Source organism: Schistocerca cancellata, chromosome 6 (genome assembly GCF_023864275.1).
Source record: "Schistocerca cancellata isolate TAMUIC-IGC-003103 chromosome 6, iqSchCanc2.1, whole genome shotgun sequence".
Taxonomy (NCBI): domain Eukaryota; kingdom Metazoa; phylum Arthropoda; class Insecta; order Orthoptera; family Acrididae; genus Schistocerca; species Schistocerca cancellata.
In genome coordinates, this window is record NC_064631.1 from 568350356 (window position 1) to 568375673 (window position 25318).

General features: G+C 43.0%; 1 protein-coding gene across 1 annotated transcript in view; it reads right to left on the reverse strand.

The window, feature by feature from the left end:
• Nucleotides 1-25318, reverse strand: part of LOC126088434 (neural-cadherin-like) — a 295055-nt gene that overhangs the window by 195090 nt on the left and 74647 nt on the right. Inside the window, exon 3 of the mRNA XM_049906576.1 lies at nucleotides 7527-7691. Within this exon, the coding sequence (XP_049762533.1) occupies nucleotides 7527-7691 (165 nt within the window). The remainder of the gene's footprint in view (nucleotides 1-7526; nucleotides 7692-25318) is intronic.

Consider the following 25318-nt stretch of genomic DNA (forward strand, 5'->3'; position numbering starts at 1 on the left):
GTAATGCTACTTTCACATTATATAATTTTAATTAGTACAAGAAGTTTAACAATTATACTTTTCCAAATGACTGTTGGCAATTTATTTTGGAGATGCATTCTTTATACATTAAAGAAATACTTGAGCTCCCACACCTGTATGAAGATAAAGTATCTGCTGTATCGGTACATAAATTCACATTCACATGTACAATGCAGACTTTTGTTGTAAACAGAAATATTTTAAAAGACGGAATACAGTGTTAGTAGCTGACAGTATAATGTTTCAAAGTACACAAAGAAGAATGAGAATTTTACGAAAAGAGTTGATACAGATTAAAACAAGACATTATCCTTACTGAAATAGTTTAGAGATTTTCCTTTAAGTCAATTTTGTGAGATATTTATCATTTTTGCATAAACATGTAGCTTGATGTGGCCTTTGGTACATTTTATCGAAAATGTGTACATGTAGCAAATATGTTCTATCCAAATGGTTATTCATTGTTTGACTTTTGTCATTCTTTCCAACTTAGGGAAGTTTCAATAATGAGTCCACCACCAAAGCAATTCTGGTCTTCCTTCTGCCACCTAAATTCCTACTTATACAGTAAGGTGTCATGAAACGACAGGACCATCCTTCATGATGACACCTCCTCCTCCATCACTGAACTACTACACCCCTTTACTTCATATATCAAACTGTCCAGAGCTAGATGCCTGCCATCAAATCATTTACTTTGGCACTGATCTCCTGACGCCAGTTGTTTCACAAAGCATGATGTTTAGATGGCAGTTGCTTACCATTCTAAAGAGATATTCATTTTATTTTATTCTTTATTAATATCGACAGTTATAATTTTTTCATATCTTAAGTACTTATGAGCTATACTACTTAACTGACCCAAAAAACTTCATTTCTGCAGGCTGTTATTACTTTTTATTCTACGCAGACATATGGTTTCTTTCAAAACCTCAGATTTTTTTTCCTTATTTCTTCCCTGAGGACAACTTATGTATTTTTGCATCTATCTGCTGCATTGTCATTGTTAATTTTACTGCTGAAGTGAGGAGCAGGGTGGAAGGAGAAATTACATATAAAAATTAAAGATATTCGTATAATAATCATTATGTGGAAGAACTAAATAGAAAAACTGAATGAAACAAAGAATCACCTTCAAACAATGAATACCAGCAGCAAGGTTGTCAATCTTGATAAAAGAAACAGAGACAGCTATTAAACAAATTAAAAATAGAAAAGATGCAGGAAGAGAGGGAAGATCTCTAGAACAAGTGAAAGGACTAGATAAGGGAAGAAGGAGTGAATAAATGGAGAAGGTACCAAAACTAAAAAAATATTGCAAATACACAATTATATGTCTGATATCTCATGCAGCTACATTCTGTGAAGAATCATGTAGTATCATATGCTTGTGATATTCAATCGGAACAGTTTGAATAATAGAGAGTGCTTCAGAAGGCGGTATGAATAAATGAAAATATAATAGGTGAAGAAGAAAATAGCTAATACATTACATTAAGATAAATTCCTTGTACTACAAATATTGTAAGAGTTGTCAGAAAAGAGGAAAGAAGGTGAATGTTGAGCTTGCAGCGAAGAATCTGCTCCTAGGACAGAATTTATGAAGATGAATAATTAAAATATGATCTTATTACTTTTATGCTTGTCTACCAACAATGAAATGCAGCTTCAGTTTTTTCATCCAAAAATCATTGGCAGAAAAATTTGCTTCTGAACTGCTGATTTTTACCTACCTCTTTTATTGCCTAACATCTTTCATCATTCTATGGAACCATCAGCATTCATATAAAATATTAAAGTGTCGCCTATAAGTCTTTTCTCTATTTTTGCATATTGCTATACACTTGACTTTTATTAAATTTTATTTGCTAGTAAATTAAGTTTTTGATATCTTTATACAGGGTTGAAATATGACACATCAAATAAAATTGCCTTCAAATGCCTTTTAAAATTGAGAACTGCGAAGCAAATTTTTATGATTGTCATTTGGTGCCTACCATTGCAGATGACCCCAGTGCATGGGTCGATTTTTAATCCTGTTTCGGTTACTTAACATACTTGGTTTGTATTCTATAATGATAATGGTTTATGTATTATAATTAGTTTGATACTTGTCTCAAATGTACTACATATAACATTATATTAAACATTGTTAAAGGGCCACAAGCCATTGATTTCACTAATGTTCTTTTTGCCATTGAAAATCTGGTGTATACACTTTTTCTTTTCTGTTGGCTTCAGGATTCCTTATAAAGATCTCAGCAGAAAACACTTCGTCCCTAATCTCCCCATTTTCAAAGCAAGATACTAGCTGGTCATGAGGCAATTGGTCCAGCAGTCTCTGCACTGAAATAAGCTGACATGCAACTACATCACACATCCATTTGTGTTGTGTTACTCTGCATTAAATTTCTCATTTTAGTGGCCTAACAGAGCATAAAAATATTTGGTATTTGGGGACATCCACTTATGCAATCCACAGTTTGCTACTTCATCGTGATATTTGTGGACTACAGTATTTGTTGTTTGTCTGTTGCCCCTCATCTCTATAACTAACTGCCTAGTAGCAGTGCTGGGCTGGAAGTATAGTGAACAGGGCTGTAGTGATGGAGCCACAGGCAGGACCCCACTGCTGACCTGCAGTAGCCGGTACGGGTGCGGGCCGGGAAACTCCTCTTGCATGACAGCCGAGTACTGGGTGGTGCTGAACACAGGCGGCAGGTCATTCACATCATTCACGTGGATCACCACCCTCGTCGACTGCTCGTTCAGGCTGTCCGATGCCACCAGCGTCAAGTCATACTACGGGAAACGTTAGCCAACACATGCAAACGGAAAACAAATAAAATAAAACAAACAAAATAGTGCTATTTAATGTAGTGCATCATGGCATGCATGCAGCAGGATATTACTCTTCTGGACATGCAGGTCCAAACGGAAGGGTTCCAACAGCAACCCAGAACGCTTGCATATGTGGCTAAAAAATAAACAAAGAAATGAATTCATTGAAAGAAAACTTCAAAACAGCAGGGATGGGGGCAACGACACAATGCAAGAATGTGGACGTGGAGAATGTGGACATAGCGACGCACACTGTCACAGCAGGAACTTCTGCAGTAATACAAATACTTGTAAGATTTGCGGTATCTCGCCGAGAATTAAACGCAATAGATGTCACTTTTTCCGTAAGTTGTATAAGACCATAAGCCACTGATTCATCATGATCACACTTATTTCAAGGAATGATTCTGCTATAAGGTGGCAGATAATAACATAGAATACGATACCCATTAAATCTGTATGGGTTCATTTTACACCAATATCCGAGTGGTGATAGTTTCAAGTTAAGGGCAGTCATACAATGTAAAAATACATGTAGGCTTCCATAACACCTTTCCTTAACTGTCTCTTACGTCGCTGTGAATTACAAAATGTTTATACCCATACTAGGTTAAAAGAAAACGTTCACATTTAACCAGACATTTATTTTGTTGCAATATAGGCGCAAAATTGTGCTGCATACAGATCACGGTGTGATTTAGGTTGGAATTTCATATAATAGCAGCACAGTAAACAGTGTTACCATTTCAACAACGATGAAAAGTTTCCGTTTTATATTAACATTGCTCATCGAATTCACTGTTTCCTCAGTCGTAGAAGCATATCACACGAAAGACCAAGTTTGGTCCTGCAAGGAAAATGAATTTACGTAGTACAAATGGAACCACTAAACAAATAAGAGTAGCAAACATTCCGAGTTTTGTTAAGTGCAAATGTACCATTGTGATGAGCCCCCGTAGAATAAATATTTTTGTTCCTGAAGTTGATTTTAATTTAGCGTTCAGCGTGCAAAACAGCGGATTGTTTTGAGTGCAAACAGCTTGAACCGAAACTGTTTCTTTCGTCGGTCCTGTTCGCCGTTGGAAACATGCTTTCCATTTAACGATAACACAGACGATTTTGATAAAAATTTTCTGTATTACCGTGTATCCAGTGCTGTGTTTGCTGGGTACGTTCGGGTATCCTCTCCCTTAAACTTTTTGTGTCCTCAGAGGTACCAAAAGGCTGCATTTCATGTGTGTTAAAACGCATAAAATCGCCAGCAAAAGCAGGTGATGACTTTCGATTTCGTCTATATCTAGAGCATTTGTAATTGTTATTTTGGTATCCTTTTCAGGTGTCATGGCAGCCAGCCTCACAGCCTTTCGGGAACATGACAAGAATAACGACCTGTACAATATTATTGACATCGTTCCATGTGTGAATGTTAAGAGCCACTTAAAGAACTAACAGTCTTACTTCGTCAACAATGGAACAGGAAGAAGATTTCTTTTAGAAGAATGAGTGGTTGATAAAAAAAAAAAACCGAACTTGCTTACGACAGTTGTTGCCGTATGACATCAACTTCGTTGCACCCTTCTTGCAGTTATTATGAGCGAGAACTGTGCTAAGAATCAGTATCGCCTTTTGTAACTCTTGCGCTTTGAAACTCAACAGTGCACGATGCTAGTCAAACTTTCATGCTCAAGAGCCAATCCCGACACTGTGAGGCAGCACCTCGCATCACCTATGTACCGTGTTTATTATTAACTGGTAAACTACATAAATTAATTTTGTTATGAGCCCTCAACAGACTAGCTGTAGCAAGGAAGTGCTAAATTAGCCGCCGGCTCCAAACTACTGATCGTTAATGGTCGACATCATTTGGAACACTCCGTGTCGACTGTTCCCTATTTCACATTGCTGCCACCCTCACAGACCAAGAAGTTTGCGAGACTGTAATTGCCTGTCGAAGTGTTTTTGTATTGTCTGTCTGAGCGGATGATTAATTGATTAATCACAGTAACTAAACTTATATTAAAATGAATTATGCAATACTAGACACGATTACAAATGTTTTTTAAATGTTTTGAGTGCCGTTTTTCTTCTACTCTTTGCGTTCTATTGCACAGCCTATTTAATTTCATATTCCTTGCTACAGATACGTTCCGCATTTGAAAATGACTGTCTCTATAGAATGCGTTCACGAATCTGTTACTTCCGTGTCAAACTTTATGCCCGGGCAGCTGATCAGTATGAGTCGCGCACGCCTTTGAGTTGGCAATATTGAAAGACAAACAATGAATCATTGCCCCTCTCACGTCGAGTAATCCCGCAGTGGCTGTGCGCTACTTACCCCTCAGTTCCTGTGGTAAGAGGCCAACTTTAATTAGCTCACAACAGAAATGACCAACGTCAATGTATTTTTGCTTGTTACCGAGCACGAAAACTACACTCTTAAGAAGATCTAAAGTTTAATTTACCTTTTTTTTATTTCGGCTGCTGGTTGCTAGATGCATTTTTTATAAAATATGGTCGAGAACTGCGGGGCGCACGAACGCTTGATTCGGGGTGTGCTGGAGGCCCGCCTGTCGGAGTTTGACAGCCACTGGTGTAGCACTATCGATATGATATTGCAGTGCCTGTCTAATTCCAAATTACGATGCAATGTTTCTTTGGACACGAATCAGCTGTATGATGGAATGGCGACAATCAAAATTTGTGCCGGATCGGGACTCTAACCGAGATTTCTTGCTTATCGCGAGCCGTCACCTTACTCTTACGCTATCCGAACAAGACTCACGGCCAGACCTAAACTTCCATATTTCGTCAACCATGTGTCTACAGTCTGTACTTGTATATCCATTATGTATATTCCCGTACAGGCGAGACATTTTATGTGAAAGTCCCTTGCCTGGCGTCGGTGAATAAATTCAGTATTGCAGTGTCTGTGTTATGCCGAACTGCGATGCAATGTTCCTCAAAGAAAGGCACTGAGGCGACTACAACTGTTATGAAATACATGAAATGTATTTGCAATTGCGAGTATGGACAATCGTCAGCTGTGTAATGGAGTGATGAGAGTGAAAATTTGTGTTGAACCAGGACTCGAAGCAGTATTTCCCTCTTATCCCTCTTTCCCTCTTATTAGGCATTCGAGCAGGACTCACGGCCAGACACAAACTTCCATATGTCGTCAAATTTACATAATGGATTTACGAGTACAGGTTGTAGACACATGGTTGATGAGTCTTGCTGAGATAGCTTAATGGTAAGTAGATCGCTCACGACAAGCAAGAAATATGGCTTCGAATCCTGTCCGGCACAAATTTTCTTTGTCGTCTTTCCATTATACAACTAGTGGTTAATCCATGTTCACAACTGAAAATACACTTCATGTACTGGTATAAAAGGTCCCTTCCAGAAATTCTGTCTGGATTTCTGTAGTAAATTTATCACATGTGATGGCAGTATATTGGAAAAGACGAAGAATATCATGTGTTGTGAAGTCCACCCAAATGAAAGTAGTGCAACTATGTCCCTGCAACCTGTCACAAAAATTTATCTACGCAAACATCTGTTGCTAGGATCATGATGAAAGACTTGTATCAGTAGTGAAGTGTGTTGACAATTTAGTGAACTTGAGTCGCTTTATAGGCTTGCTGCGAGTTGTCTCTCATTGTGTTACTGCCTGAATATATTTGGATTTATTCAGCTTATACAGGGTGTTACAAAAAGGTACGGCCAAACTTTCAGGAAACATTCCTCACACACAAATAAAGAAAAGATGTTATGTGGATATGTGTCCGGAAACGCTTGATTTCCATGTTAGAGCTCATTTTAGTTTCGTCAATATGTTCTTCCACCTACGCTCAATGGAGCACGTTATCATGATTTCATACGGGACACACTACCTGTGCTGCTAGAACATGTGTCTTTACAAGTACGACACAGCATGTGGTTCATGCGCGATGGAGCTCCTGCACATTTCAGTCGAAGTGTTCGTACGCTTGTCAACAACAGATTCGGTGACCGATGGATTGGTAGAGGCGGACCAATTCCATGGCCTCCACGCTCTCCTGACCTCAACCCACTTGACTTTCATTTATGGGGCCATTTGAAAGCTCTTAGAGTCTACGCAACCCCGATACCAAATGTAGAGACTCTTCGTGCTCGTATTGTGGACGGCTGTGATACAATACGCCATTCTCCAGGGCGGCATCAGCGCATCAGGGATTCCATGCGACGGAGGGTGGATGCATGTATCCTCGCTAACGGAGGACATTTTGAACATTTCCTGTAACAAAGTGTTTGAAGTCACGCTGGTACGTTCTGTTGCTGTGTGTTTCGATTCCATGATTAATGTGATTTGAAAAGAAGTAATAAAATGAGCTGTAACATAGAAAGTAAGCGTTTCCGGACACATGTCCACATAACATATTTTCTTTCTTTGTTTGTGAGGAATGTTTCCTGAAAGTTTGGCCGTACCTTTTTGTAACACCCTGTAATTTTCCACGATGGTAGTCTATAGGAGCACATTCCGACTGAAGTGAGAGAGCTGTAAAATAGAATTTTCATTGTGCCCCTGCTGTGACATGCGGGATGCGACGTCCACGTGCAGTATGCAGGAATAAACGAGAAGAGCCGAGGCAATGCAAGAGAAGCGATAGCGCCGAGTGTTGGACCTGGAGGACACGCTTGGGCAGGTTGCGGTCATCCTCCTCTGTGATCTGCGTGCGGTAGGTCGGCCGCTCGAACGCTGGCGGGTTGTCGTTCACATCCTTCACGTGGATCACCACCGTCGTGTAGTTCTCCTTCAGGTTGTCCGACGCCGCCAGCCGCAGCTCGTACTGTTATCAGAGGGCAGGGCATAGTACAGCGCTGAAGCACACACAACTGTCACTGACAAATGGATCACAGGGCTTCAGCAGGTGCTGCACACAGTTGCTGACCTTACCAGCAAAGTCTGAAGCCAAGCTAGTTTCTCTGTGAGATAATTCCCTGTCTCAACATTTATATATTCACAAATGATGCAAAGCACACAGAAACCGGCAACTCCTGGAAACAAAAAGGAACTTCCACAAAAATGAGCATATTGTCAGCACTGCAAAGCTGCCAAAGCTACCTCTTGTAAAACTAGATTCGCTGCAATTGGCTCTTGCCATCGATACTTAACATACAGTTGAAATTTTGAGAGCAGAGTGGCAGCTAGTGGCATAGCAGAGAGAACCAGACGAGGCAGCTGGGGAAGGCAATTTAGTTGAGGTGTATAGCTGTGTCACTTACCAGACCAACTGCGATGAAGTCATCTACGAAGGCAGGTCAAAACAAATGTTTGTCCTTATTTATAGACTCTAAGACAAAGAAGCGATGTACTGCGAAGGAATAATCCTAATGGGACAGAAATCGGTAGATGCGATGCAAATGTACAATTAAAGAAAAACTGGATTATTTACTCAAAAGAAAGAGCTTCACAAACTGAGCAAGTCAATCACACGTCAGTCTACCTCTGACTCTTATGCAACCTGTTATTCGGCTTGACATTGATTGACAGAGTCGTTGACTGTCCTGCTTAGCCAAATTCTATCCGACTGCCACTTTAGATCGTCAAAATCGCGAGCTGTCTGGAGGGCCCTGCCATAATGCTCCAAACGTTCTCAATTCTACGACCCATTTTGTTTCCCTTCAAGGCAAGCCATCTTAGGCTTACATTTCATCAAGATACTGCCGGCCCGCACACGGCGAGAGTTTCTACAGCTGGTCTTCGTGTTTTCCAAATCCTATCTTGGCCAGCAAGGCCGCCGTATCTTTCCTCAATTGGGAATATCTGGAGCATTATGGACAGGGCCCTCCAATCAGCTCTGGATTTTGTCGATCTAACGCGTCACTTGGACAGAATTTGGCACGATATCACTCAGGAGAGGAGAACATCCAGCAATTCTGTCAATCAAAGCCAGAGGTGGAACAGGCCTTACTGACTTTCTCAATTTGTGAAGCTATTTCTTTGAATAAATCATTCAATATATCCGAAACTGTAATCGTTTGTTGCCTGCCCATGTAGATCACATCTACCGATTTCCATTCCATTCGCATAACTCACCGAGAGGGGTAGCGCAGTGATTAGCACAGTGGACTCGCATTCGGGAGGACGACAGTTCAAACACGCGTCCAGCCATCCTGATTTAGGTTTTCCATGATTTTCCTAAATCGATCGAGGCAAATGGCTGGATGGTTCCTTCGAAAGGGCACGGCCACTTCCTCCCTCCATCCTTCCCTAATCCTAGCTTGTTCTCTGTCTCTAATGACCTCGATGTCGACGGGACGTTAAACAATAATCTCTTCCTCGGATAATTCCTTCGGCGTGCGTCTTTTTTTGTCTTGGAATGTGTAATTTAGCAACAATTTGTTAGCACAGTTTCGTCACCCAAAAAGTTGAAGTGAGAGGTGTATTGACCACCGATGACTGATATTTGCTCCTATACGTTAAAAGGAATAGGGCCGTTACTCCTTCCGAACTACAATGGGCTTTTTCTGGAGGAATCTGACGCGTGAGATTAGCGTGTACTGTACGCAGAAGGGTTCATGAAAGTGGTAAGTGCACAGGGCGACCAGTCACGTACGCACATACTGCTCACCTTTTGTCCCAGAAGCTTAGCAACGAGAGGAATACATATTAACGTTCTGTTGCAATCAACGATTTCAGCAGAGAACGGGGGGGGGGGGGGGGGGGGGGGGTGCGAGTTCGGACTGGACAAAAAGAGGATAGGAAGCCAGCCGTGGCTTTTCCAAACAAACCAAGCCAGCGTCCATCTTAAGCGATTTAGGAAAACCACAGAAAACATAAATTTCCTTGGTCGTACGAGGATCTGAACGCGAACTCTTCCGAATGCGACTCAAGTGCCTTAACCAGAACGCCACTTCACTTGATCGTTTGCAGTAAGCAACCCAAATGGTATGAGGGCTGCCTATCAACGAAGAACCGTTCTCCTCGCGTGTAAGTTTCGTTGTAGCTGGCAAAGTGACAGCAGAGGTGGTCCGATTTGGCGAAAAGGTAAAACCCACTATCATCCAATAAAATATTATTCTTGAAAAGGCCATCTCTGGACGATTCAGTACCCGTTGGAAGGGTGGTATAAATTTAGGTAGACGCATAGAGCTTCGTGTCGTTCTAGGTGAAACGGAGGCTGTGTCAGTCTATAGAGGTGTTATCTTTGATTCTTACGTATGCCCAGGTGTCAGTGGAAATTGTGTGGTTTCCACTCTGTAAGATGATGAACGAACGCACAGGGTTTGTCTCGTGGGTGAATATCGTCAACACACAGTAATACAATGAACTGGGAGGGGTCAGATTGATTTCCAGATGGAACTCCATAGAGTATGTTTAGCTTGCTGTCGGAAGGCGTATTCCCGTTTGCAACCGTGCTCCCCTATGTTTAAAATGGATACGGCTTTGCAAGAACAGTGGCATCTGTTTTCAATGGGGATGACAGACGCCATACCTATCAGCGTCACAGATCGCTGTATTGCTGCTTGGTGCATTCGTTCTTTGAATAGGCGTTATTTGTTTTATATCAAACTGACATATATATTTCGCGTGCTTCAAAAATCCATTAAAATGTAATATTATTCTTTTTTAGGAACTGTGTTTTCTGCTTTATTTGTGTAGTTTCGTGTGTTCTATACTATCTCTAAGTTCCTTTGTGTGGAGCACAATTTTTTGAGTTATTATTATTTCTGTGCTGTTATCGTCGCATGGAAACTTAATACACGAGTGAAAAAACGACACCCGTGTCCAATCGCCTTACGGTACCGCCTCTAGTGGCACGATGTAGCGGACTCACAGCATGTTAGGAGAATAATACGTCAGGCACGTGCAGTAATCCACAAATTCCATCCCGTAGCTGCTGGGCTTTTCGATAGCCCACAGCTTCCACGCAACACCACCTCGAATCATGGCAAATTTAAAAACTTATAGAATGAGATATATGGTACATTTTTTTCGCACTTATCAACGTGTTGTCTTCCCTCAAGCAAAATTTTCTAAAGTTCAAATTTCATAAGTTAATGGAGCAATACGTGGTGCTTCATCCAGTAAATGGAAACTGTGTTTCGCATAAGTAATAGTCAGTCTGTACGATAAATAACAGGGGGTTATAATTAAACTTCCCCTATTTAACACGTTATAACATGGAAACTAATTACCGTACGAGTACCAAACTTGGTAGCACCAATGGCAAGGACATTGGGAAGAGAAATAATGCAGAATCAGATCAATTGAGACACTTTTAACGAGCTGCTACGGTACATCATACCATTACATAACGGTCCCATTACTGCTACAAAAGGGACTCAATATGGCGGCCATCAGTGTCTACAAGAGTCTGAAAGCGCAGATCCCATCTTGCATGAAAACTGTTGAGTTCAATGCGTCTCTCTCCTGTAGGGCGCATATGACATGCTGGCGAAGCATATCGCAGTAACGCTGGCGATTCACACTGCACTTCTTTGGTCCTTGAGCGCCCACCTGTTCAAAAAAGGACGGGCCAATGATGAACGTAGCCATGAAGCCACACCATACGGAGGAACTTCATGCACAGTGACTGGAGATGAAGATCCCCACACTCGGCAATTCTGTGTGTTCACCTCATCCGTCAGAAAAAAATGAGCTTCCTTCATAGGATGGTCAAAGGCCAGCCACTCGTCAACTTCAATCCTTGCGAGAAAGTGTAGAGCGAAGTCAACACGTCGTTGTGCATCCTGTGGTGCAAGCTACTGTACGATATGGATCTCGTACGGATACCATCTGAGAACGGTCTGAAGTACCTTCAGTAAGTGGACCACTGGGAGTTCAACTGTTGTGACACAGCACACGCACTGCCTGACAGTCGGGAATTGCGCGCAGCGTTGTCTGCCATAGCAACAGCTATTTCATCAACCACATGTGGTGCAACCGGTAGTCACCCTTGTCCCGGAGTGATGCCCAGTTCTCTAGTTGATTCGAACTTCATCATGCTCCGCACAGCAGATGGAGAAAGGGGACCCTTCCGCTATCCTTTCAACCAGCGATATTCTCGAAGTGCAGCTGCAGCATTACTGTTGTTTTGATAATAGAGCTTCACCAATAATGCCCTGCTCCTATTGTCCAAGCTCAAGCTCAGACGTCAACAAATGCACTGCGACTGGTCAGGTGTGTGAGACTAGGAATCACGGTGACTGGTAACGGCACATGGTGGCCATAGTTGGAACTGGGCAGTGGCGCAGTGACGCATGAAAATCATGCACCTCATACTCTGGACCATTAATGCTGCCAAGTTTGGTACTCGCACGGTAATTAATTTCCGTGTTATAACATGTTAAATAGGGAAAGTTTAATTCTTAGCACCTGGTAAATCTACAACAGGCATAAATGCAGATGTATAACGTACTTTGGCCCCCAATCCAAGTAGTAGTGAAATAATAATAATAATAATAATAATAAGAAGAAGAAGAAGAAGAAGAAGAAGAAACAGATAATGTAGAGGCTGTATCTTAGTGGTTAAAGCACTGGACATACTCTGGAGCGAGAGGCAGATTGAAATCGTTGTGTGAGCATCCTGATCTACGAGGGGGGGACCCAAAAATAACCGGAATTTATTTCTAGAAAGCATATACTTTATTGTTTTCAAGTACATACTTAATCTCCTCTGAAGTACTCTCCATTAGCATTAATACACTTGTCCAAACGTTCATTCCAGTGTTCGAAGCACCTTTTAAATCCGTCCTCTTTGATACCTGCTAGCACTTTCATGACATTGGTCGGCCAGAGTGGCCGAGTGGTTCTAGGTGCTTCAGTCTGGAACCGTGCGGCCGCTACGGTCGCAGGTTCGAATCCTGCCTCGGGCATGGATGTGTGTTATGTCCTTAGGTTAGTTAGGTTTCAGTAGTTCTAAGTTCTAGGTGACTGATGACTTCAGATATTAAGTCCCATAGTGCTCAGAGCCATTTGAACCATTTTTTTTTCATTACATTGCGTTTTACATCTTCCACATCTGCAAAATGCTTCGCTCTCAAGTCTCTTTTCATCCTCAGGAATAGGAAGACGTCCGAGGGTGCTAAATCCAACAAAGAGGGCGCGTGGGTCAGGGTAGTCGTCTTTGTTGAGGCCAAAAACTGGTGAACGCTGAGAGCCTTGTGCATGGGAGCGTTGTCGTGATGCAAGAACCACACGCCAAAATCCCACAAAGCCGGATGTTTACGCGACAAACTTCTGTTGGTTTACTGTCTGGTTTTCAGGGACAAATTCAGAGTGTACAATCACTTTGACGTAAAAAAAAAAAAAAAAAAAAAAACAGATCAACATCGTTTTCACATTCGATTTTACTTGTCGAACATTTTTTGGTCGAGGTGAGCTGGTGACTTCCATTGTGATGACTGTTGTTTACTTTCTGGATCGTACCCATAGTACCATGACTCATCACCTGTAATGATTTTGTTGAAAAAATGTGTATCATCTTTGAACGCACCTTCATTTCGAGACAGGCTTAAACGCGACGATCCCTTTGATTTCCGGTAAGAAGCTTCGGCACGAATTTTGCTGCCACTCTTCGCATCCCCAAATCGATGGTCAAGACGCGCTGTTTTGAGCTCCAGGACAACCCGGACAAGTTCTCGAGTTGGTCGATTGCCTGCGTCGATCTTCACTGATGAGATCACGGATTTTGTCGATGTTGTCTTCACTTCGAGCAGTTGAAGGTCAACTGGAACGGGGCTGATCTTCAACCACCATTTCTCCCTTTTTAAACCGAGAAAACCATTCGTACACTTGCGTTTCACTAAGAGCATGGTCTTTGTAGGCTGTCTGAATCATCGCAACAGTTTCTGTTGCGTTCTTGCCGAGCAAGAAACAAAACTTCCCTGCCGCACGTTGTTCGTAAGAACTAGCCATTTCCTCGTCACGTCTGCACACTCAAAGAACTGCGAAAGAAACCACACTTCTCACTGTTGGGTGACGCCTCGTGGCAGAATGACTCAGAAGAGCTCCTACTACAACCCTCAGACGGCGCAACCTGCAACTACAAGTATACGATGTGCAGCATTACGATTCCTGTTACTTTTGGGCCCCCCCTCGTACATTTCCCTTGGATTCTATTTATTGTTTCTGTCGAATGCACCGATAGAGCCCTTGAAAAGTGCACGGCTCACTTCGTCCCCACTTCTGTCCATTTAAAGCTATTAGTCCATCTCTAATCAGCTCGTCGCCGACGTGACGATGAACGCCAACTAACTTCCATATGGAAGGCTCTCGCACAGTATAGGTACAGCGGAGGCTCGATTATCCTTGCCTCAGCTATACGGATTCGCGATTAGCCCGACCGTCAACCGCGAGTAAATATTTTTGTTGCCTATTCCACGGGTGCACGATGCTTCTACCCGCCCGCGCTTAGCACCATCTGTGCCCCGCTCATTTCGTTATCGTTTGGTTTAGACAGCTGCCAAATGCTGTGCCACTGCACCGTGTTGTGTGTATGCTTAAAAATGGCAAAGCGCAGGAGAGTGACGTTATTGCGTACAGAAAAATAAACGTTACTGATTCATTAAAAAAAAGGAGAAACTGGACGTAAGTTAGCCAATAAGTTTAGTGTGGCTACTTCTATAATAAGCGATATTAAGAGGAACACCGATTCAGTTGTGAAGTACACGTGCCAACTTGATAATGAAGACGGGAGTAGACATCGAAAAGTGATTTGGATGAAGCTTTGTATTGTTGGCTTTTAGAAAAACTATCAACTGACAACCGATATCTGGTCCTTTGCTCTGTGTGAAAAAAAAAAAGGTGGCGATGAAACGTCCGTGGCATGTAACGGGTGATTATACAGATTTAAATCTAGTCATGGAATTCGTGAATTGGAAATATAAGGTGAAAAAATGTCGGCTGATGTAGATGGAGCGAATTCTTTTAAAGATGCTATTAAAAAAGAACAGGGCGAAAATGACGATGACTTGGACGTTGTCTACAACGCTGATGAAACCAGGTTAAATGGATATCATTACCGTCAAAATCTTTAACTTTACGGCGAGAGTGTTTAGCTCCATGATATAGAATTGGTAAAGAGCGAGTAACAACATTAGTTTGTGCAAACGCTAATTAGTTTTTGTTGTTTTGAATAAACGCCTACACTTTAGCTATTAAATCACCCCTAGAAAGACAATCAAATGATGACGTGCCTAAATGACAATCATACGTGGGCGACGTCGGTTATCTTTGTAGAGTCAGCTGTACAAAAATCGTTTTTGTTTCAAACATTCAGTTATCCAGATTTTCGATTATCCGAATGACTTATGGCAACAATTGGTCCGGTTAATCGAGTCTCCACTGTAAAATGCCTTCGCGGAGATGTGATAAGATAACTGTTCTATAGCTGCCTCCCAACATGCCCCCCTCCACCCACTCCTCCCGCAGAGCATACAAAATGTAACAGCGACTCTTATATTTGACAGAAACTGTGAAACGAAAAGGCCATGTAGTTCATGGACGTTCAAAAATATTTTTTTGATTCTTCTATTCGTTAGCAAATACCAATTTTTTGGCTGTCTAGCAAAGCAATTTAGAAGAAACATCACTGTAACAGGATAAGTCAAGAGCCGGCCGCGGTGGCCGTGCGGTTCTAGGCGCTCAGTCCGGAACCGCGGGACTGCTACGGTCGCAGGCTCGAATCCTGCCTCGGGCATGGGTGTGTGTGATGTCCTTAGGTTAGTTAGGTTTAAGTAGTTCTAAGTTCTAGGGGACTGATGACCTCAGATGTTAAGTCCCATAGTGCTCAGAGCCATTTGAACCATTTTTGTTAAGTCAGGAGAGATGGTCTGAAAATGGCAGTCAGCTTAGAACTATAGACGGGATGTGACAAAAAACGCGTAGCGTTTGGACTTAAATCAGTAGGTTTTGCTCTCGTGTTTCTTTACCTGTTATGACCATGGAGAAAGCGGATGGAAGCGTGTGTTAATAAAGGTATAATGTGGCATCCAACTCGAGAACGCAGTTTTTCAAACGCTATAAAAGTCTCGCCACTGCAGTTATTTTTATGACACCTCAACAAGACCAGCGTTGATGTCCAGCAGGTTTTTTCCTCTTCACTAATGAAAAGCATCATAGCCTTAGAATTTATGAGCTTCTGAGTATAAAGGTGTTTTAGCGCGGGCGGTAAAGCTGCCGAAACGTTGTGGAAGCTTCGCGGAGTTATACGAGCTCGCCATCGAACTAAATTGGAGCCTCGTTTAGAAACAGCCGCGGGCAGCACAATACCAGAGAGCTGTGTGTGTGTGTGTGTGTGTGTGACTATGGTTTGTCCAATAACAGCAAACAAGTATGTCAACAACGCTTGTAAGCTAACAGGTAATTTTGTGCGAAAGCATCAATGTAGCGGTCAGTTTGGTTCACTCATCCATTTCCGTGAATATATTGTTTCATATACGTAAGCTGTATGAACATTAATACTAGCCGAAATTGCATGCTACCGCTAGCAAATGAATGTGGAATTAATCAGATTTCAGGATTTCCGTTAAATGCATAAAAGTAATGTCTTTTTCTTTGCAGCTTCTCTTCTTCGGAAACTCATTTGTAAAACCATAGGTATTGTATTATTTAATTGCGACTTTATTCGCAGAATAAAATCCATAATATTTGTACATGGAATCGATGATTGCAGCGAAAGCAGATTCCTCGAGAGAAATACATGTTTCTTCGCTTTGTCACTACTTTGTTCTAAACGTTTTTAGTGATTCGAAAGAAAATTCTACACATTGTCCCTTCAACATTAAACTGAAATTGTTAATTCCTTATTTGCCCAGAAACCGGTTCCGATCTTACTTTTGCACTACAGGAAGAGATGATGATGCAATAGTCAGAACAAAAAAATGTATGATGAAAAAATTCCCATCGGAATGTTTGATTTGTGTTGGCTGTGGGGCAGCAGGGTTTAATCGCCTGTCATATCAAAGGACAGAGGTTCATTATCTCGTCATTGAACATGAATGGAAATACTAAAGGAACATACTACACTCCGGGAAATGGAAAAAAGAACACATTGACACCGGTGTGTCAGACCCACCATACTTGCTCCGGACACTGCGAGAGGGCTGTACAAGCAATGATCACACGCACGGCACAGCGGACACACCAGGAACCGCGGTGTTGGCCGTCGAATGGCGCTAGCTGCGCAGCATTTGTGCACCGCCGCCGTCAGTGTCAGCCAGTTTGCCGTGGCATACGGAGCTCCATCGCAGTCTTTAACACTGGTAGCATGCCGCGACAGCGTGGACGTGAACCGTATGTGCAGTTGACGGACTTTGAGCGAGGGCGTACAGTGGGCATGCGGGAGGCCGGGTGGACGTACCGCCGAAATGCTCAACACGTGGGGCGTTAGGTCTCCACAGTACATCGATGTTGTCGCCAGTGGTCGGCGGAAGGTGCACGTGCCCGTCGACCTGGGACCGGACCGCAGCGACGCACGGATGCACGCCAAGACCGTAGGATCCTACGCAGTGCCGTAGGGGACCGCACCGCCACTTCCCAGCAAATTAGGGACACTGTTGCTCCTGGGGTATCGGCGAGGACCATTCGCAACCGTCTCCATGAAGCTGGGCTACGGTCCCGCACACCGTTAGGCCGTCTTCCGCTCACGCCCCAACATCGTGCAGCCCGCCTCCAGTGGTGTCGCGACAGGCGTGAATGGAGGGACGAATGGAGACGTGTCGTTTTCAGCGATGAGAGTCGCTTCTGCCTTGGTGCCAATGATGGTCGTATGCGTGTTTGGCGCCGTGCAGGTGAGCGCCACAATCAGGACTGCATACGACCGAGGCACACAGGGCCAACACCCGGCATCATGGTGTGGGGAGCGATCTCCTACACTGGCCGTACACCACTGGTGATCGTCGAGGGGACACTGAATAGTGCACGGTACATCCAAACCGTCATCGAACGCATCGTTCTACCATTCCTAGACCGGCAAGGGAACTTGCTGTTCCAACAGGACAATGCACGTCCGCATCTATCCCGTGCCACCCAACGTGCTCTAGAAGGTGTAAGTCAACTACCCTGGCCAGCAAGATCTCCGGATCTGTCCCCCATTGAGCATGTTTGGGACTTGATAAAGCGTCGTCTCACGCGGCCTGCACGTCCAGCACGAACGCTGGTCCAACTGAGGCGCCAGGTGGAAATGGCATGGCAAGCCGTTCCACAGGACTACATCCAGCATCTCTACGATCGTCTCCATGGGAGAATAGCAGCCTGCATTGCTGCAAAAGGTGGATATACACTGTACTAGTGCCGACATTGTGCATGCTCTGTTGCCTGTGTCTATGTGCCTGTGGTTCTGTCAGTGTGATCATGTGATGTATCTGACCCCAGGAATGTGTCAATAAAGTTTCCCCTTCCTGGGACAATGAATTCACGGTGTTCTTATTTCAATTTCCAGGAGTGTATATCTGAAACAAATTATTTTCTCGCACTTTTGCACTCCCACACTGAGTAAGATCGTCGTATTAGCTGCTAGACAACACTACTCGTTGTATCTCAAGTCTACTGATTGTGTTCCCGTGGTTAAGTATTCTGTCTTTTTGATGTTCAACGTCAGTCCTCATTAGAACTATATAGGAGATATCTTCATCGGTCCCACCCGGCCATCTGCGAATGAATGCGTGTACACACAGTGGTCTTCTAACTGAAGTTCCATTTTACTGCCTTTATTTTTACAAGTCTGTAAGGTGATTTTTAGATAAACTTTGAACAAAGCTGGAGGTAAAAAAAAAACAGCCTTGTTCCAATCCCTTACGTGTTTTAAGCGATTTAGAGACGACAGATCCTACCCTTAATCTTCCGTGCATATCTTATAATGGGTATTATGATATGCAATGCATATTCCGGATGAAAACTAATCAGGTCGGTATGTGTTCTTTATTTCCACTCATTTAAGCCTAAATGGCTAAATGTTCATCGTTGATCATTCAGTACTGCACTAAACAGTATATCAACAGTGATTAACGTTTTCTGTAATCACTGACAAATATTTTAAGTAGTTGCATAATCTATAACATCTCAACAGCTCAAGTTTTCTTTCATAAATTCATTTCGAACAACGAATGTTAGTTTTAAAAGAAACATAATTTTTATAGTATAATATCATCAGTGAGTGTTGGCAATAGGCCTAGTACAACTAATCCACATTGCTGTCCTGGGTCAGATCCAAGCGGAGGTGGTCTGCCTTTGTCTTCCTCAGATTCATCACGAAATATCCACTGTATATGCACCATGCTGGTGTCTGTTGATTGATTTTGCGCGCTGTGTGTAGTGTCATTATGAATCTTTAATGAAAGGACGAGAAGGAGATGGAGATCATCAGTGCTGACCAGTAGCCAATCGTCTTAATGTCATCATCTGACAGATGAATCTCTACTAACAATGTCAATTCGCTCAATTGATGAAACACACACACACACACACACACACACACACACACACACACCGGACCAGACTGAAGACGGTTTGACCCAGGATGCTAGTGAAAAGTCTGGTGTACACTGCTAGTTCTCCTCACCAAGTAGACGAAAATTTCCCTAACCACCAAGGTTTGAATAGTCATAACTCCTGGGTGAGTGTCGCTGCACTAGAATACGACTTGTTTACAAAGACTGATAAAGCAATACAGTGGTTACAAATATAGTAATTGGAGGAAGAAATATTGTCGTTCCCTTGAGGATACCATGATACTACAAAGGGAAACTGCTAATGCAGTTATCTTCAGAACATTTCACGCAATGTTATTGCTCTAAAATCATTCCAACTCTCTGTCTTCTATGGGGGTACTCGAAAATATGATTCAACAGCCTCACCACGGCGTGACGAAATCGACCAGTCCTTTTCCTGCTCTGTCTACCCTTCATTGTTTAGGAAACGCCACGATAAACAGTTTTAACGCTGCCTTCGTAACTCCAGTGCCCCGTCGGGAGCAAAGTATTATTTCATTATGGAGCTGTCAATAAAAAGTGGCAGGAGCGGTGACTTTTGTTTCGGAGCAGCGGAAATGCAATTAATTAGAGTTTAGCCAACAAAAAACTGCGCTGGTTATGCGACTGAAAAAACAAATGCAGAATCGCCTCGCTGGCGGGGAAAAAGTGACACCGTATTTCAACAGTCCTATCAGAAATTTTAGTCTTTGTGGACACAGCGTGACTGCTGCTTTTACGTTACAGCAGTTTAATAATAACATTCCGTCTTCAGTTATTACAACTTATTTTTATTCCGATTTGTGACAAATTTCGAAGACGTCGCTTTTCATCCTACGTCTATACATAGTTTACATGTGATAGTTACCCATTCAAGGAAACTGTTATTTTACGATCTCTCTGTCTCTCTCTCTCTCTCTCTCTCTCTCTCTCTCTCACACACACACACACACCACACACATTTTGATATTTCTTGCCTTAGTAGCCATCATATCTAGTTACCAGATTCTTTCTTCAGATTAGTAGAGGTTGCAGCATCATATATACGACGCAATCAGTAGTGTGAGGTCCAGTAGCGGATGATGCCTTTCTCGTGAGAAAAGGCGCCAGAATTGTAGTCTATCAATGTGAGTGGCTGATACGTTCGGAGGTTGCACACCAAAATGGTAATTTTCTTTCATTAATATTTTAATAACGGTACGTTTAAGTTACTTAACATTTTGGAATAAGTACGTGTAAACAGCAAGCTATTGCCTACTTGTTTCGAAGGTCAAAACTATATTCATAACTAAAATCAAAAGCTAAAAGAAAAGGCAGACGAAGCTCTTCGGGTGTATTCGGAGCTCCACCAAGACTGGGCTCCCAAGCGAAGTAGCGGTCTACCTATGACATCGGAAAGGCAGTCATGTGGGACAGACGTGTGTCTGATGCTGTCGGTCAGATCTTAATTTTGTGCAAGAATAATGAGTATAGAACAGTTAAGAATCCGTAAAAAGTAATCATGTACTGGTGTCGCAAGGCAAAGTTCGTAAAATTTATATTTAATACGTTCTGACATTTGACTTGTTAAAGGCACTCAAAATTTTTTGTAACTTGCAGTTCTCATGTTTTTCTAAAATAAATACGAGTGGCATTCCTGAAAAAGAAGTGAACGAACTACTTCATTACATTGCATCAGTTCCTCGTTAATGGTTTGTTACAGCCTCAAGACAATGTATCTACGACCTGCGTGCTGCTGTCTGCGCAGAGGGCATCTTTAGCAAATTGCAGGTTTCTCAAATCATTAGAATATACAAGGTGCATTCAAGTTCTAAGGCCTCCAATTTTTTTTTCTCCGGACTGGAAAGAGATAGAAACATGCACATTGTTTTAAAATGAGGCCGCATTCACTGTCAATACGTCCCAGAGATGGCAGCACCGTACGGCAGATGGAATTTTACTGCCAGTGGCGAGAATGAGAACTGTTTTAAATACTTAAAATGGCGACGTTTTCCTTACTTGAACAGTTTGCAATCATTCGTTTTCTGAATTTGCGTGGTGTGAAACCAATTGAAATTCATCGACAGTTGAAGGAGACATGTGGTGATGGAGTTATGGATGTGTTGAAAGTGCGTTCGTGGGTGCGACAGTTTAATGAAGGCAGAACATCGTGTGACAACAAACAGAAACAACCTCGGGCTCGCACAAGCCGGTCTGACGACATGATCGAGAAAGTGGAGAGAATTGTTTTGGGGGATCGCCGAATGACTGTTGAACAGATCGCCTCCAGAGTTGGCATTTCTGTGGGTTCTGTGCACACAATCCTGCATGACGACCTGAAAATGCGAAAAGTGTCATCCAGGTGGGTGCCACGAATGCTGACGGACGACCACATGGCTGCCCGTGGGGCACGTTGCCAAGCAATGCTGACGCGCAACGACAGCATGAATGGGACTTTCTTTTCGTCGGTTGTGACAATGGATGAGACGTGGAAGCCATTTTTCAATCCAGAAACAAAGCGCCAGTCAGCTCAATGGAAGCACACAGATTCACCGCCACCAAAAAAATTTCGGGTAACCGCCAGTGCTGAAAAAATGATGGTGTCCATGTTCTGGGACAGCGAGGACGTAATCCTTACCCATTGCGTTCCAAAGGGCACTACGGTGACAGGTGCATCCTACGAAAATCTTTTGAAGAACAAATTCTTTCCTGCACTGCAACAAAAACGTCCGGGAAGGGCTGCGCATGTGCTGTTTCACCAAGACAACGCACCCGCACATCGAGCTAACGTTACGCAACAGGTTCTTCGTGATAACAAGTTTGAAGTGATTCCTCATGCTCCCTACTCACCTGACCTGGCTCCTAGTGACTTTTGGCTTTTTCCAATAATGAAAGACACTCTCCGTGGCCGCACATTCACCAGCCGTGCTGCTATTGCCTCAGCGATTTTCCAGTGGTCAAAACAGACTCCTAAAGAAGCCTTCGCCGCTGCCATGGAATCATGGCGTCAGCGTTGTGAAAAATGTGTACGTCTGCAGGGCGATTACGTCGAGAAGTAACGCCAGTTTCATCGATTTCGGGTGAGTAGTTAATTAGAAAAAAAAATCGGAGGCCTTAGAACTTGATGCACCTCGTACGATTTTCACCCAGCGCGGCGAAAGCAACTAGATATCTCGTGTGTAACGCATTCCCAGAACGAATGGGATCTTTAACACGTCATCTGTGGTAACGTAGAGCAGGTTAAGGGACCAATAAACTGAGGTGACACAAGTTACTGGATACCTCCTAATATCGTGTCGGACCTCCTCCTGCCAAGTGCAATAACTCGACGTGACATGGACTCAACAAGTCACTGGAAGTCCATTGCAAAAATACTCAGCCATGCAGCCTGCCGTCCATACTTGCGAAAATGTTGCTGATGCAGGATTTTGTGCACGAAGTGATGTATCGACTATGCCTCATAGATGTTCGGTAGCATTCATATATGCGCGATCTGGGTGTCCAAATCGTTCGCTCGAAATGTTCAGAATGTTCTTCAAACCAATCGCGAACAGCTGTGGTTCAGTGACATGGGGCATTCTATTAATGAATGGCTGCAAATAGCCTCCAAGTAGCCGGACATAGTCCATTTCCAGTCAATAATCGGCTCAGCTGGACCAGAGGACCCCCATTTCATGCAAACAAAGCCCACATCGTTATAAAGCCACCAGCTTGCACAGTGCCTTGTTGACTACCTGGGTCCATGGCTTCGTGGGGTCTGCACCACACTCGAACCCTACCACCATCTCTTACCAACTGAAATCGGGACTCATCTGTCCAGGCCACGGTTTTCCAGTCGCCTCGAATCCAACCGATATGGTCACGAGAGCAGGAGAGGTGCTGCAGGTGACGTCGTGATGTTAAAAAAGACACTCGCGTCCGTCGTCTACTGCCATAGCCCATTAACGCCACATTTCGCCGCACTGCCCTAAAGAATATGTTCATCGTGCGGCCCACATTGGTTTCTAGGGTTATTTCACGCAGTGTTGCTTGTCTGTTAGCACTGACAACTCTACGCTAACGCAATGCTCTCGGTCCTTCAGTGAAGGCCGTCGGTCACTGCGTTGTCCATGGTGAGAGATAATGTCTGAAATTGAGTATTCTTGGCACACTCTTGACACTGCGGCTCTAGGAATACTGAATTCTCCAACGATTTATGAAATGTAATGTCCTATGCGTTTACTTCAGCTAGCATTTCGCGTTCAGAGTCTGTTAATTCCCGTCGTGCGGTTATAGGCACGTACGAAACCTCTTCACAAGAATCACCTTCATACCTTGTGTACGCGATAGTACCGTCATCTGTACATGTGCATATCGCTATCCCACGACTTTTGTCACCTCAGTGTATTTCTCGGTATGATTAATGGAGATTCTGGGTTTTTACCTGAGTTGAAGGTGCATTTTCGACATTAATGAGCATCGTCAACTCGGCTATAGTTCAATTCATTTATCTTGGCGGCTCGCGCATGCCCGCCCAGACGCGGGAGATTGCAGCGTTGCCAGTTGCACGCGTCAAGAGAAGCAGCGCCATAGTATAGTATAGTTCGCAAACTTACGTTTAGGGGGGAGCGCGCAGTTTATGAAGTAAAGCCACCACGGCCGCATTAAACCTTTCGCTGCTACAGAGACGTGCTCCCGGAGGAGGTTCGAGTCCTCCCTCGGGCATGGGTGTGTGTGTTTGTCCTTAGCATAATTTAGCTTAAGTAGTGTGTAAGCTTAGGGACTGATGACCTTAGCAGTTAAGTCCCATAAGATTTCACACACACATTCAGAGACGTGCTCCCCGCATTCCGCGCCGTCCGCGATTTTGTAACCACTGCACTGCTCGCCTGTGCAGACACATAGTGTTCCGACTGCTTTGACACACTTATCATTCGATTTCACAAAAACTATTTGGTCCAAAAATTTGATTTTGACACATTTTCTTGACTGATAACTTCCCCCCATAAATGACTTAATTTTGTTTCGATTTTCAACGCAGTTATATTGCAGCATTAAATGTAGTAAACCATTGCACGAAATTTTGAAGAGTTTGCAGAGTTACCTCATAGCGTATACTTTCCGTATGTTCGATTGTAGTTGCCACAATGTTGAGAGTGAAATGTGGACAAGATACCTAAATTTCATATAAAATTTACTGTATAACAATATCTCATTTAATTTAAGTACCAGATTGGTGTCGTATGTAATATTGAGAAATATTCCGTCTTTCGCGACTGTAATAAAAGTTTTATTTACACCGGGCGCGTTTGACTTTATTTTAAAGCACTTCAATCAATCAAAAGGAAGTACACAAAATACGTTAAACAAAACTGTGGACTTACAAAAACATTAGGACTTGAATATACTGTGCTCTGAGCTATGTCAAATATAATTTTTGTGTGTGGCACACACAAAGAGCATTTATTTGCTAAAACACTGGTTGGCTGACACAAACGTTGAATATTGTGTTACCTCAGCACAAAACTACGAAAGGTGACTTGGCAATGGAGGAGACAAAATGCTGTCCACTGAAGATGCTTCAAAAGAGAAAAACGCGTCTGGTCTAAATAAGACGCTTATTACAGTTGCAGAAGAGGAATATATTTCAATACCATTGGTAAAATTGCAACTGTGGAACAAAAACAAGATAGAGAACATAAGTATTATTGTTTATGTGCCTTACAATCGCTGCGATTGTCTTCTGCATCCCTGTAGTCAGTGTCGCAGTCCGAATCATCAGGTCTTAGAGTGATGACGATGGGTTCAAGCAGATTGTCAATTACAATTTCCCTGTTCATGTCCTCCTCCTGTAGCCTTTGTGCATGCCGAAAACATTCAGCCCATGCTGAAGGAGTAATTCTGTCAAGTGCTTCGTGCAGAAGCCTTTCTGTATCGGCAATTTTAAATGTCACGTTTCGTTCTGCGACATACCCTTTCACTTGTGCCCAAATTAACTTTATCGGATTGTATTGGCAATGGTACGGTGCCAAACGCAAAACTG